Here is a 16,058-nt window from a genome sequence, read left to right on the forward strand (position 1 = left end):
TTTTTTTTTAAATGAAATGATTATTACTTATTAACATTAATTAACTTATTTAAAAAATTAAAACTAACTTTTTTTAAAACTAGGGATTCTTACCGTGCGATGCGCCCAGATGGCTAGCACTTTAGGAGAATTATTATTGGTGGTCTTTACACCTTATGCATATTTGCATGGTATATATTTTATTATATCTATTTGCAATTTTGCATAGTAATTTTTAAGTACTTAATGATGAGACGAATTAAATAAATAAAGCTAGTCATCATATAATTATATATTTTGTAAAAATTGGAGAGTCTAAACTCTAAAAAATGCTTTACATTTTGAAATAAACACAAATAATTAATCAATTTTGGTGATTCAAGAGACAATTTTAAGGCTTTTTAATTCAATGAGGGTTTATATGTAAAATAACATATTTTAGGGATATGAATGTCCATGCACTATTCATAAGAGTATTCTCCCACGTTTTATAAGGTAGATATAAAAAATAATGATAATTAAAAATTTAAATCCACAACCAGCCCTAGCCACCTTCCCGCCCCACCATCGGCCTAAACTGGTCGCCAGCCTCGTCACGCCCAGACAACAGCTCCCCTGTGCCTATCGTTGCCCTTCCTCTACCCCCTTCTGTCACCTCTAAACCACCACAATTAACCCTTACCAAAACCAAGGCGAGTGAAGGGGAGGGGGGCTGAAATGGAGGCGTGGGAAAGGGAGGAAGGGCCGAAATCGGGCCAAGGGAAAGGGGAGAAGGTCAGAAAAAGGACAGGGGAAGGGGAGGGGGCCGGAAACATGGCGGGGGGAAGGGGAGAGAGGTCGGGATCGGGACGGGGAGCAGTTTCGAAGGTGGTTGGTGGTTCAGGGGGATGGGGGCGGTCAACGCGGCTTGACGCTCCAGTGCCGGCAGGAGGTTGGGCTGGTGGGAGTGACGGCCGTGATGGGTGGTTAGCTGGTGAGTGTGGTTTTTAATTTTTTTTAATCAATCAAGAAATTATTTATTATTTTTTAGATCAATCAAATGCCGACATGGGTCATGAAACTTGCTATAACAAGTTAAATGACCGGTTGGGACCATTTAAAGTGGATTGACATCAAAGGTCAGATTATCTAAAAATAATTGAAATGTAGAGAAATACAAGTTTATCTTGATGATAAACAAAATTTGTTTATCTAATGGCATTTTCGTAAATAAATTAACAAAAAAATCCCAGTCAGCATGGCATTTTCGTAAATAAATCAACAGTTATGGGACCCGCATATTGATAAAAGTTGTTTACTTACTCGTATTTACAAAAATGTCATGCTGACTGATATGAATTGTTGATATATTTACCAAAATGTCATTAGATAAACAAATTCATCTAGATGAATACAGCTCCCTCGATTAGATTATTTTGGACGGAAGAGGTAAAAGTTGGACTATTTCGGTTAATTTTTTCCCACAATATTGTCCTCTTTACTTCCCACAATATTGTCGAATGTGTCCTCTTTTCTTCCCTTTTCCTAATTAGGAGAAGCTAACTTTACCAAAAAAAACTTGCAGACGACTGAAAAAAGTACCCAAATTCCTTGCTATCTCATTTATTCCTAAATTCTCTGAAAAATCCCTACTATTAACCTGCGAAATCCATGGATTAAGGAGTATTTTTGATCAAAGTTGTGATTTATAGTTTGATAATCATCTTCATCATCGCCGGAAATGAGTCATCCGGCGGTGCACCCGGTGGAAGCGCCGCCGCCATTAACGACTGAAAACGCAGCAGCGGCGGCGCCGAGAGTGAGAATGAAGGATCTTCAAGGAATGGCGGGGACACCAGGTGGGCTTGTGTTGCGTCTTTTTCAATCTTTCTTCGCCATTGGAGCTTTTCTTGTCATGTCTACCACCAGCGATTTCCCCTCCGTCACTGCTTTTCGGTAACTAAAGAATTTTATTTTCCGATTATTATTGTTGTTCATTTGATGGTTAATTACCCAACATTTGATTTATTTTTGTTGATTGTGAAATGGGGTAGATGTGAATTTTTGTGGGTAAATCAAAATTTCGAAGTTTTTGTGGTATAATTTAAGCCTGTAATTGAACTTTTCTGGGTTTTGTGTGTGTTAGAATAGTGGGTAAAAGTTGCAATTTGCCTTACTTGAATGTACCATTAATAGCAATGATGCTTTGGGGGTTGGTGGAGTAGGGATTGAGGAATCAGCTTATCAATTAATGTTGTTGTTCAGTAATCAGTTTTTTGAGCTGCCGATTCTTGCTTATAAAATGAGTCCGGTTCGTGTGTTTGCAAGTACGGGTGCTCTTCCATCTCTAATCCTGCTATTGGGATTGATGGTAGCCTGTGATTATCCTGCATTGGTGGTTTTGTTCTAATTTTGTATAATGACTGTATGCCATTCCTTTTTGTGCCTTCGGATTTACCTTGGAGTTACTGGAAATTTTCATGTAATGCTGCTATTAGGAACGACGTTTATTGATGTAGGTTATTGTTAGAAGTTAGAACGATCCTGTTGTGCTTTAGTGAAGTTTTGTTGTACATATTTGTTGAAAAGGGATAATGTAGTGAGTGGAGTGAATCAAACTAGCAAAGTTGGGTGCTTATTAATGAATCAATCAATGCCAATGTTGCACAATTTACATTACCCTTTATTTTATTTTTTTTGATTTGGCAATTTTATTTTTTATTGTTTCACCTAAATAGAGTTATGTACAAGAACTTTTCAATTACAAACACTATAACAGCAAAAATCTAAAGACCTAGGTCACTTACATCATCAGCATCACTTCTTCCCCACTTTCTATCTGGGGTGTGAGAAAACCCTTCATATAGCACCACTTCTACATGCAACTTTAGAAATATGGCCTTAATTACAGCTTGCTGATATTCACAATCCCCATCAAATACTTTCCAATTTCTGTTGTATAAAGTCTTGGAAAACCACATCCCGTATATCGTGCCAAGTTCTTGCTACCTTCTTCAAGCTTGAGTAATTACTTATACCAACTATCCCATATCAAAGTTCTGAACAGGTTAATTTACCAACCATTTGCAACGTATTAAGTATTAACACTGATTCCAGCAGAGTGATTACTATTAAAAATAGTGGATATTCTATGGATCCACACTTTGAATGATCATATAAAACCTTAAATCATGCCAGTTTGAATCACTGGGATTGCTTTATATATATATATATATACATATATACATATATATGTACATATATACATATATATGTACATATATATATACATAAGCTATTCTTCTCAACCGGCCAGGCTTTAAAAACTGTTACCTGTTAGGGTTGCAAAATTTTTACGGAGTATTATCATCCAAGCAACTGGTTCAACATTTGGCCTTAGTTCAGCGTGAAATTTCCTTGCAGAAAATTTGGCTTCAAGAAACATGTTCTGCTGGCCACCTCCAATAATTGTAGTTTTCCTGGACCAAAGGATTTTTCTAAAAGTCCATGATAAATCATTTGGGGTTGGCATATCCCTAAAATTGCTATCTATGATGTAGTGTACTAGTATGTATGGAGTCATTTTATTCAAAGCCTGTCTTGTTTCATAGTGATGGCCCAAAAAAGCTTGGAAATTGCTGCCTTGTCCTAAGTTGTGAGATCCAATAGATTCTGCCCCCCACTACCTTGGGTAGGCACATCTGATTCCAAGATACTCCCTTTGTCTCTTAATATTCTCCCTGTTTTCCTTTTTAGTCCGTCCCTTTGAGTTTGCTCTATACTACTTTTTGCTGTAGGGAGTAGGGACCACACCTTTAACTCACAACCCACTACATTAACCCCGTCATACTCTCTCTTATTAACTCTTTTGAACTTAAAGTTATAGAAGTAACTTCACCTCTATGGGGTAAAATAAGGGACAAAGGGAGTACTTATCTATATTTATCGCACCACCTGTCCATAAAAAGGCCCAGCAATATCTCTTAATTTGTCTTAAACTTTCTTAGGCATGAAAAACATTTGGCTCCAATAAATTATTATGCTGAGTAAACCAGAATTTCTTAGGCATAAAGACTTTCTTAGGCATAGGTTAGCAATTTGCTGACCAAAACTTAATTCTTGCAACAACCTTTCAATCAAAGGTTTGCACTGATTGAAAGACAAATTTGCAGATGCCAAAGGAACCCCAGATATTTAAAAAGGTAACTCACCACTATTCTTATGAAGGGTTTCAGCATTAAATCCTGCAATATCAGGGGAAGTGCAATCTCCTCTTGCAAACATTAGGAGATCATTGTCAAACATCAAATGTGTATGGCCTTTCGCATTTTAGACGATAATTCAAATTGGGATTTTGAGCCATGCCAGCCATTTCACCCATACACTGAGACAAATATTCCATTCCCGTGCAAATAAATAGGATGAGTAGGGGCCACCCTGTCTTAGACCCACTCTGCCTGGAAAAGGAGTGGAAGGAATTACCATTCACTGGAACTCATTATGATATAGAAGCTATGCATTCTATGATCCAAGTCACACCTATAGCAGGGATTCGTAACTCATCTATATTAGATCTCAGGAAGCTCCACTCAATAGACTCATAAGCTTTCCTCAGATCTACCTTGAGTATGCATCTAGTTATACCCTTTTACTAATTTAGTGGCCAGCTAGATTATTATCTGTGAATTCCCCAACAGCCTTCTGTAATTCTGTTACCTAGCAGTTAGACTTTTAGCAATAATTATGTAAACTAATGAACAAGCAGCGGGACTAAAATCTTTTGCAGAATAAAGGCAACTTACTATAGGTACAAGGGTGATATAGTGGCACAATGTACCTGCTTTAGCAACTTAGACTTCTGGAATCAATCAAAGCCTTAATCTTATAAGTGGGGTTAACTTAGACTTTTGGAAGATTACTAAAATTGCATCATGAATCTTATGTTTAAAATGTGCCAAAAATTCTTAAAGAAGACAGTTGAAATAATTTAAACCACGAGCTTTTATATCACCACTTTGCCAATGCAACATTTATATCATCATCCCTAACAGGTGTATCAAGGATTCAGAAGATAAAGAACTTAGTTCTGGGCCACTTCCAATAATTGTAATTTCCACCCTAGGACTTTTTCAGAGAAATTGGTGGGTGAGGTATTTATCTTTCAGGGCTGGCTTAGACGGTAAATTAGACCAGGGAATCTCTGGTAAAAACATATGAAATAGATGCAATAACAAGCTTAAGAACTTCAGCGCCTTCATTTTTTTTACCTATATTCACTGTATAACTTATGTATAAGTTTCTTATTCTTCTAGATTTTTTAATTCTCTGTAATGACATGAAGTTTTTAATTTGTGCTCCCAGCTTTCTTGTTGCCGCTTCTGGCTTGCAGATCTTATGGAGCCTTTCACTGGCAATGCTTGATATCTACGCTATCTTAGTCAAACGAAATTTTCGTAATCGTCGAGCTGTTAGCTTGTTTGCTGCTGGTGATGTGGTAAGATTGACTTCACCTTTTTTTTTGTAATAATCAGAGAGCTTCAACAATTTCTTTTTGTAGCATGCTCGATATTTTTACTGGACTAACATTTATGAAATAATGAACCTGAATAGATCCTTCAGCTTCTAGCTGACGTCACTATTGCATATAGAAAGATGTCTCTTACATGCACGAATCAATAATAGTCTCAAAATTCTGTCTTATTTATGCCGCCTCTCTTTCTTTAGTATTTGCAATCAGATATTTAAGTTAGAAATGTAGCACTGTGAAGTTGATAGCTGAATCCTGTCAATCTTCTACTCCATAAGGTCGGTGGCTTTTAAGCCAGGTAATTATTAGAATATTGAGGAATGGTTATGATCACCATGTGGGTGATTTAGAGGGAGAAGTGTGGTCGAGTCTTTGAGAAGGTTAAAGTGTAGTATATGAGTGTTAGTGGTGGGGATCTGTTGTATGAGATGATTGGATCCCATACTATAGCATTACAAGTTAAATGTGGATGCTGCTTCTGGATATTATTTGGTGTGGTGATTAGAAGTAATATTGAGGATGTCTTAGATGTGGCTTGTATAATCTGTGAAGTTTATTGTGGGATTGTGGTTGTGGAAGTGATAGCTGCAAGCTCTAGCCTTTCCACTGCAAGAGATTTTCATTTTAAAGCTGATATTAAGTTTGGATACTCATTGCTCCAACCTCAGCTCAACATGTTAAAATTGAAACAGCAGCATAGCGGTTTTCATGTCCTGATGAAGTATATCAACTCTCTGATTAAAAGTTTTCTTTCCTTAAATGTTTCCTATGTGCATAGAGAACTAGAGAAGGTAATAGAGGTATCAATAGACTAGTAAAATCCAGCTATGTGCTTGTGGATGGAGGACGTGGCCAGTGGTGCCGTTATCTTTTTGATGGATAAGATTGCTATATGTTTGATGAATGATAAGCCTTGGTTTTAATTTAAAAAGTGGGAAATAGTGATGGTTATTTTGGCACGATTCTTAGGAAAATTGCTTATTTACAATCCGACCTTTCGCTAACCTACTATAATAATCTCACGATTGAGAATGTAAAGTTACATTCTATTTTCCAGTTGATTGGCATACCAGAAAGCTTTCCACTTCTTCATGACTTTGTTTTGACAGAATTGTGCAATTATTTATTTTATTACATGATCATATGTATTACATTAATAATATAGGAACATTGCATGATTTGATTACTTAATAAAAATATATTTCTGGAATTAACTCTTTGAAAATTGGAGGTACTATCATTTGGATTTACAGCAAATTGGACTATTTTTATACTTTCTCCATTCTCTTTTTATTGCAACGTGGAGGGGATGTGTGGTATTTTAGGAGAGGAGAGAGATAGAAATAAAGACCCATGTGATGAGGAAAGAGATATAGAGCATCATTGGCCAAATGAAGTAATGTGGCAATTAATTTGCAACTTCTCAAAAAGGATTACGTGGATTATTATTGTGGGACGGCCAAAGGTCAGGTTTTAGGTGTACAATTTTATTTTCATTGAATTATTTTTTTCTTCAATTAGTTATGGCGGTTTCGTATGTGAGTCGAAGACCTGCTATATCTTATGGTATGTGGTCATTCACTCATTCTTGACATACCACTATCCCGGTGCTCCTCTTGAGGTTCTGGAATCTTGCTGAAGATATATTTTTTACTCTTTTCAGCCTGTCTCATTCTAAGGATCTGGCTTGAAAACCATTATTTGGACTATTTTGCTACAACAAATTGTAACAAAGGATTTATTTGTCTGTTTTAGTTGATTGTTCCCAACATTACCTACATGTGCATGATGCATCCTTTTTGCAACAGGATTTTCAAAGAGTTGATAATGGGCAACTTTATGAACTCCAGGTTAAAATGAAATTTAAATTAATTTAGTTAACGTGCACTCCCTCTGCAATTGCGTGGTAAGGTTGCATGCATTTGACAACCCTCCCACCTTTTACCATTCCCTTGCGACAGCCTTGTGCTGAATGTTCACTATCTTTCATATATCCCCCTCTCCAGTCTCCACACACACAAAAAAAAAAGGGTTTTTCTAAGCTATACCCATAAGGTAGTTGAGTTTCTAAGGTGTACCCGTGCTTTTTCAAGTTTCTAAGCCGTGCCCTTCAACTTCTTATCAATACTAAAATGTACCCTTATTAGTTTTTTAAAAGTTAATTGAGAGTGTGATTTCGTGGCTTTAGTTTTCGTTAATAGGGTTGTTGTGATTAAGATTTCTTTCTCGTATCATTTCCTTACCTTTTATCATCATTTTATTAAATTTATAGTTAAGTTTAGGTGACGTGGAAGTCCCAAGGAGGGTATCATTCATTAATGGTAGTGAGTTGAGGGGCACGACTTAGAAATTTGAAAAATCATAGGTACACCTTAGAAACTCGACTACCTTAGGGGCATAGCTTAGAAAAACCCAAAAAAAAAATTATTCGATCACTGGTTGCTCAAATTAAATCTGCATTATACTTGTCTTGCAGATCACTTCTACTCTCATATTTTCTGCGGCCTGTGCGTCTGCGGGTATCACTGTTCTCATTGGCAATGATCTGCAGAGTTGTTCAAAGAACCACTGTGCTCAATTTGAAACTTCAACAGGCATGGCTTTCATGACTTGGTTTGCTGCTTTACCTTCTTTTCTACTGAATTTCTGGTCTTTGGCCTCTCGATGACAAAAATTCAGTCCGATGCACTGGCAGTACATTTATGCTTGGATCATATGTGTATAATAGCTCTAATGTATATTGTGTTTGAATTTGCAATTCTAAACGGATACAATTTTGTGCCTTTATGGTTTAGTTTCCTGCAAGTTGGAGTTGTCTTGTGCTGTTTGTGAAGTTGTAGTGCCTTTAATGCCTCTAATGTCGATGCTATGGAAGATAACGCCTTTCCGTTGTGAAATGAGTTTCTTTAATGTCACTTGTGTTTGTGAAGGCTTACACAGACCAAATCCGTGCTATAGGGAAAAATCCCAATTTTGTTTGAACTGGTTCACGATTCAAGTTATTATGTGGGATATTTTGTGCGTAATGAGAAGCATTAAACAGGTTTTAACTAGAAGTGCAAATGATACCTTTACAAAGGCTATCTACTGCTAATAGGGATCATTTTTGCCCTTGTTTCCCTCTAGTAAGAAGTTAGACAAGGCTTTCAAAAGAAAAAAATTCTCTATATGAGTTAGAGAGGAACTTATTTGCAATTTTCAAAAGTTTTTAGATACTAGCTTAACGATTGGAGCTAAATATACAATTAGCTTTGGCTAAGCTAATTTTCAAAAGAGGGGAAGTTGGTGAGTATTTATTGAACCATGATTAATGTATTAGAGGTTGATTATGTGAGAATTACCAAATTATAATTAGATTAGAGAAAACTTAAAATTTTAAGGGAAAATTGGTAAAAATAATCCCAACTTTTGTTCATTTGATCAAATAACTTTTTTTTTGAAGGAAGTCAAAATATTTCTAACTTTGGGTTAACTTTGAGGGTTATTTGCTCAAAATAGTCTTAGGTTACGGTGACACGTGTTACTACGTCATTGGTTGGTTGAAAAATAAAAATTAATTAATTAAAACTTTTTTAACAAAACTTTTTTTAAAAAACACCAAAATCAACCCCCACCCACAATCCATTCCGGAGCTTCCCACCATCCCCACCCTTGCTACGGCCGAAAACCCTTCCCCTGCGCTGGCGTCTCCCCTACCCCCTGTTAGTTGCTTCTTCCTGGCGCAGCCCTAAAACCTTCACCCGAAATTCGTAAAAACCACCTCCCCCATCATATTAATCCCCCAACCGCCCCTTCCGCTATGGTTCCGATGGCTTGTTATATGACTGGTTGAGACCATTATGAGCGAATTAATTATAAAGGTTGAATTATTTAAAAATAATTTAATGGGATGATTTTTAGTGGACGCCCCAAAGGTGGGATTATTCCAGACAATTTTTCCTTTATACTCCTTCCGTCCCCTTTTGATAGTCCCTTACGGACATTTTTCACGGGAACTAATAAACACAAATAAGAATAGTAAAAGTACATTGAAAATGTAAATTGACATTGGGTATGGAAAAAAAGTAGAGAGTGAAAGTAATAAAAGTACATGGGAAAACAAAATTTACATGGAAAATACAAATTTGCACAAGTATTGTTGCAAATTGAAGGGAATTTTGGTAAAAAATTAATATTAATGGTTGTTGGAAAAAGCAAATGGGATAAACATTTTGGGACTAAAATTTGCCCATAAGGAATTATCAAAAGGGGACGAAGGTAGTATTTAAACTGAAAAAATGACCCTTATGGCCAAAATCTAATCCCAAAATTATCATCCTATTTGTATTAAATACTCTCTAATTTGCAACATTATTTGTGCAAAATTAGCTTCTTCATGTTATTTTTGATTTTCCATGTATTTTTATTACTTTATCTCTCTACCTTTTTTGCAAACCCCATATGAATTTCTATTTTCAAATGTATTTTTTCTACCTCTTTTTTCACTTTCTTAATTCTCGTGAATTGAGGGCTTGCTTGGATTGAGGGAGATGTATTACTAAGGTAATAAAAGTCAAACTAAGCAAAATGAAAGTGAATATAGGAAAGGAGGAGATAGTAATACTGTGATTGCAAGTAAAATTATGTAATGATGTGTAGTATGAGGTAAAGAAAGAGGAACTATTATCCTCATTTTGAGCGTAATTGTTACACTACGAAGAGGGTGGGTAACTATTACCCTCGTTATGAGGATAATAATTCCTTCCTCTCTATATTTTCGCTATGACACAATTATCATATTTTATTTGTAAACACCTTGCGTCTCCTACAACACTATCTCTAAACATTTATGTTTTTGGAAAATTTGCCATGAATAATATCACCTTTCACCGGTCTTCCAATAATAGAACCACCTTTGGATTATCTCAAAATAACACGACCTTTGACATACATCTTCTATAAATAGAACAAAAAACCGGTAACCTGTTTTATAGGTTACATTAGACACGTGTCGCGTTGTAATTTGTTATTTTTTTTAATAAAAAAACCTAACATTTAAATTAAAAAAAAAAACCATCTTCCTGTTCAGCAGCCCCCCCACCTCCACTTCCCCTTCCCCCTCCCCCGGCCTCCCCGTTCAAACCCTCCCCTGTCAGCCTACCATTCACCGAGAACAACCCCGGCCCCCTCCACAGCCTCACCCTCAAAACTGCCCTCCCTTCCACCCCCACACTCGAACAGCCACGTATCCCCACCCACGCCCTCGAAACCGCCTCAAAGCCACCGCTTCGCCCTTAAAACCACCTCAAAATCACCGATCTGCCCTTGAAAACGCCTCAAAACCTCCGCTCTGCCCTTGAAATCGCCTCCAAAACCATTTCCCTCACTTGCTGGAAAATTGAGAGAGATCAAAAACTTTTCCCCCAACCGCCGGAAAAGAGAGAGATCAAAACCCTATCCCCTACCAACTGAAAAAGAAAGAGAAAGCTTGCGTGAAGGGGAGGGGGTGTCGAAATCTGGGTAGGGAAGGGAGGGGGTTCAGAATCGGGGACGGGGTAGGGAAGGGGGACCGAAATCGTGGACGGTGTAGGGAGACCGGAATCGAGGACAAGGAGGGGGGCCAAAAAACGCGAATGAGGACGAGACGGGGGAAGAGAGGGGCCCCACACTGGTGGTTTCCGATTAGGGGGCTTTTTAAAAAAAATGAAAATTGATAAAAAAAAAAAATAGACTAATCACATTGTGACACGTGTCACAAGTAACCTATTAAACAGGTTACCAACAGGTCACGTTCTATTTATAGAAGATGTGTGTCAAAGGTCGTGTTATTTTGAGATAATCTAAAGGTGGTTCCATTATTGAAAGACCGGTGAAAGGTGGTATTATTCTTGGCAAATTTTCCTATGTTTTTTCCAAGTTTGACTTTTATTATCTTCTTAATATAATACTCCCAATTCAAACATGCCTTAAGAGTCATTCTTTCTGGGTAGATGGAGTATAAAGACATAGTTTAATCCCTTAATGAAAATCTAATAATCATTGCTTACTTGAAATTAAACAGAAACATACATAACCACTTCTTTTTCAACTATGTAAATAATCAGTAAACTGATTTTAGATAAACCAATTTACTTAAAAACTTGTGCTAATCAAAATCAGAAATAAAAGTTATAGCAAATTACTTGAGAAATGTTATTGCAACTGTCCAAAATAAGCCAAGAATTGTACCATACTAACAATTCTAACTTTGTTCATAACAGTTGGCTTTAACATCCACAAAACATAATCAATTACACAAAATAACTAGCTCTAAAAACCAGAACAGACCAAACTCACCACACTTACTACATATGTTCATTCATAATCGAGGCATCGAGCTGCATGTTCTCCTCATCTTCCTCCTCGTCCTCAGTCTCCAACAAATCTCCATTACCAGAACTACCATCATCGCTATCATCATCAGACCTCGAAACGTCTTCCTCATCCTCCTCGCTCTGGCGTTCATCATCCACCTCATCAGCATTACGACCATTATTGGTGTTAACCCTAGCCCTCCTAGCAGCTTCATCTTCCTCCTGTTTTCTTTTAAAGTTTATTATCGCCTCATCGACATGGTCTAATTGGCGCTGGAGATCAATCAAGCGATTGTCCAACTCCAACCGCATATCAATGAGTGCTGACAGTTGGCCCATCAGAAAAGCACGCTTCATTTCCAGGGTTTTTCGGGTTGAAGAGGCGTCATTGTTGCCGGACATTTTACAAGTAAATAAAATTGTAGACAGGGAAGATGAACAGAGCAATTTCAACGAGAGTGATTAGATTGTGTGAAATGTGAAAGGGTGCATAGATTTTTATAGAGAAATAAATCAGATTCATTATTAGTTTTGCATTGGGAAGGTACAGTTTACGTACATCAAGATACCATTTTGCATTTACATTGTCAAATGTGCCAAAGCTTTACACGGAGTACACAACTTAAGAGTTTCTATAAATTTATACCGTCCCTCTCCCTACACTTTCTCACTCCTCCATGTTAGGAATACCACAATACAATATACTCCCTCCGCCCCCTTTTGTTAGTTCCACTTACCAAATCTGGCCGTTTTTTAATAAGTGTTACACTTCCTTTTTTAGCCAAAAACTACATTAAAATATTATATCTCTCTTCTCTTATAGTCCCAACCCAAACCCACTACTACTTTTTTTTATTATATATTTCCTCTCACATTCATTACTTTTCAATAAACTATTAACCACACTAACTTTCTTTTACAAATTTTTAATACTCCAACTATCCCACTTACCTCTTATTTTATTTAAATCAATTAAATTGCTTAAAACTATGTGCCGGTCAAACTATAACACTTAAAAAAACACAGAGGGGGTAAGTATAAATTATTAAAAGTTAATTTTTGAAAACTATGCTTTAAGACGATTTCAACAAGTACTTATTAGTTATATTCACAAAAATTAGTGAAAGGCTCAAAGCGATGCAAATGACTAATGCCAAAGTTAAAATGAGGCACTAGAGGCTTGTTCTGATTTACTGAACTGAACTGATTGTAGCTTAACTAAACTCAACTGAACTGACTGAAATGAATTGTTTATGAGAGAAGAAAATTAGGAACTGGGCTGAATAGATTGGAGCTGAATTGAACTGAACTGAACTGAAATTAAGCTGAATATAACGGGCCTTAAAATAAAACCAAAAAAGTAATAAAAGTTTTTGTTTCGTAATAGTCTTACAAGTAACACTACTCTAGTTTTCTATTTCATATGTTTCATAATAATTGTAATACGTTCTTACTATATTTAATAAATACGGAGTATTTTATAATTTCTCTCTCCTATCAACTCCACTTAAACTACTCCCTCCGTTCCTGAAAGAACGACTCATTTGGCCTAATTTTAGTCCCAAAAAGAATGACCCATTTGCACTAAAACACCCACCAATTTGCAACAATATTTGTGCAAAATTAGCTTCCCCATATAAAATTTTGATTTTCCATGTAATTTTATTACTTTCTCTCTCGATTTTATTACAAACCCCATGTAAATTTATCTTTCCAACACACTTTTACTTCTTTTTATTTAACTTTCTTAATACCCGCGTAATCAACCCAAGTGGGTCGTTCTTTCGGGAACGGGGGAGTACTTTTTTCAGTTACTCGTATTGTCAATATACCTCAATTTTACACAGTTTCTTCATAACTGCACATAATTCCAAGAAAAAACTTCAAAAATTAAAGAAAATAGAGAAAGTATTGTTCCTCTCTCTTATACAAATACCAAGTTACCAACCCCACTAAATATTAATTACGGAGTACTCCATACTAGATAAGTACAGTACATAATACACCCATTCACATCAATGGAAGGGTAGTTGAACACTACAATAGCAAATTAGCAATACGAATATTTGGGCTCTTACTTTGGGCCAGGATCCTAATGGCCCCTATAGAAGGTCCGCCATTCATTCAACTAACACTTAGCAAACACAAGCTCAATACTACGTATTTTTTTTTTTAACGGGAAGCAAGAGCTTTATTCAATCAAACATTGGGGCTCAATACTACGTAAAAGTCTAATGCGAAACATAAAATGTGAAAAAATAAATAAATAATAAAGTGTAGCACAATAAAAAGAGAAAAATATCTAGCTAAACACATAGGTTTAAATTAAGCTTGGTAGGTTTAAAAAAAAAAAAGAAAATAAACTTGTATATTATGTCGATTTAATTACCAAGCTCCCTTTTAGCTTTGGGAAATGGCAAATGTAAAAATGTAAAATTGTGTTAGGAATATAGGAAAATATATTATTGTGATATATTTTCCATATAGATCTTATGATATTATATTTAGGATAATAATATATTTTAGTGATATTCTAAGATAGATTTATGGAAGTTTATATGATAGAGTTTATATTGTGTAGGTTATCTTTTCTGGGCTATAAATATTAGCCAAGATCATCAATACAAGCTAACTCATTCTCTCATAAATAATTTATCATGGTATCAAGAGCAAGTTAAATCTTGAGACCGTTCACACAAATACTCCCCTTGCTGGTGGGTTAGAATATTAAACCCACCGGTGGGATTCATAAATTTGCTTCCGCTATGCAATAGTATTGCTCTTTGAAATTTCTATTTTTTGATTTAATCTTTTTTTTTTTTATGGAATATCCATGTGATACATGGGTTATTATTGGTGTATGTGATCAATATGAATGATCATATGTGATTTGGTTAGGTTGCAGTGTTGGAGTGTGCTTCCTCCATTATTGCATCTCCATGAAGATGAAGAAAAGCCACGTTTTGGCGTATTGTTTATTATTTAAAAAAAAAAAATTGCAAAAGATCACGGACACCAGCGAAGGGCCTGGCAAAGAAGATTACGGACACCAGCAAAGGGCCGTGGCAAATAAGATTACGGACACCAGCAAAGGGCCGTGGCAAAGAAGACCACGGACACCAGCAAAGGGCCGTGACAAAAGACCACGGACACCAGCAAAGGGCCGTGACAGAAGACCATGGACACCAGCAAAGGGTCGTGGTAGCAAAAGTTTGTTTTTTTTTTTAAATAAAAAAAAAATATTGAACGCGACATCAATAGAGAGGTGCAACTCGATCGACTTCAACAAAGTGCGAATTTCCAATCGTAGGAAAATATATTATTGTGATATATTTTCCATATAGATCTTATGATATTATATTTAGGATAATAATATATATATCTTAGTGATATTCTAAGATAGATTTATGGAAGTTTATATGATAGAGTTTATATTGTGTAGGTTATCTTTTCTGGGCTATAAATATTAGCCAAGATCACCAATACAAGCTAACTCATTCTCTCATAAATAATTTATCAAATTGCTTTATCATCCCTTGAGAACAATGCATATATATTTTTTAATTTATTATTCATAAAATGGTTCTTACTAAAAATAAGATAGTGGAAAAAATGATTAGCTATCACATATATTTAGAATTAAATTATTAACATAACTTTAAAAATAGAAATATTTACTTTGAAACTAGGTGAACATTTTGTTAAATAGGAATAGTGTTGCATTGGGATTTGGGAGTACGTGAATATGCTATAAGTGATATTTTTACGTAATAATTTCAAAAAAAAAATAAATAAATAAATTTCCATGAGATACAATTAAAATCAAGCCCAATCTCAAAACTTAAAACATTGAATTGATTTCTTGAACAAAGTTAGCCCATATGTCCTCATCTTTTTACCTTTATTCAAACTAGCCCATTAAAATACACACAAACAGACCACTCCATCAAATTTTTTTTACTACACTACATATTTAGAGCATCTACAAACTCCATAAACATTTCAACCATATCATATTATGCTCTATTTACAAGAAACCACCTTTTAAATTCATGTGTTTTGTGAAAAAATAACTTTTTAAAAAAATGTAAAAAATCACCTATTTAAAAATTTTTGTTGTAATTTGTCACCAAAAACAGAACAAATGACCATTGAATTATTAATATTCGAACATTTTCTTGCATTTGGTGTTCAATTTACAACATAAAATTTAACTAGGGTGGTTTTTCACAACATTTTTT

General features: G+C 35.6%; 1 protein-coding gene across 1 annotated transcript; it reads left to right on the forward strand.

Annotated features, from left to right (window-relative positions):
• Positions 1 to 1,476: 1,476 nt before the first annotated feature.
• Positions 1,477 to 8,382, forward strand: LOC145559538 (CASP-like protein 5A2). Its single transcript, XM_081620958.1, has 3 exons — positions 1,477 to 1,914; positions 5,320 to 5,452; positions 7,962 to 8,382. Exons 1-3 carry the CDS (start codon positions 1,700 to 1,702, stop codon positions 8,151 to 8,153), a joined length of 540 nt encoding a protein of 179 aa, XP_081477084.1. The 5' UTR covers positions 1,477 to 1,699; the 3' UTR covers positions 8,154 to 8,382.
• The last annotated feature ends 7,676 nt before the right edge of the window (positions 8,383 to 16,058 follow it).

Source organism: Chenopodium album, chromosome 9 (genome assembly GCF_948465745.1).
Source record: "Chenopodium album chromosome 9, dcCheAlbu1.1, whole genome shotgun sequence".
Classification (NCBI taxonomy): Eukaryota; Viridiplantae; Streptophyta; class Magnoliopsida; order Caryophyllales; family Amaranthaceae; genus Chenopodium; species Chenopodium album.

Bases quoted from the DNA above. Each gene is read 5' to 3' on its own strand.
- LOC145559538 (XM_081620958.1), top strand. From the start codon at position 1,700: ATGAGTCATCCGGCGGTGCACCCGGTGGAAGCGCCGCCGCCATTAACG. The intron at 1,915-5,319 runs GTAACTAAAGAA...TTGTGCTCCCAG, and splicing joins CCCTCCGTCACTGCTTTTCG to CTTTCTTGTTGCCGCTTCTG. The intron at 5,453-7,961 runs GTAAGATTGACT...CTTGTCTTGCAG, and splicing joins TGTTTGCTGCTGGTGATGTG to ATCACTTCTACTCTCATATT.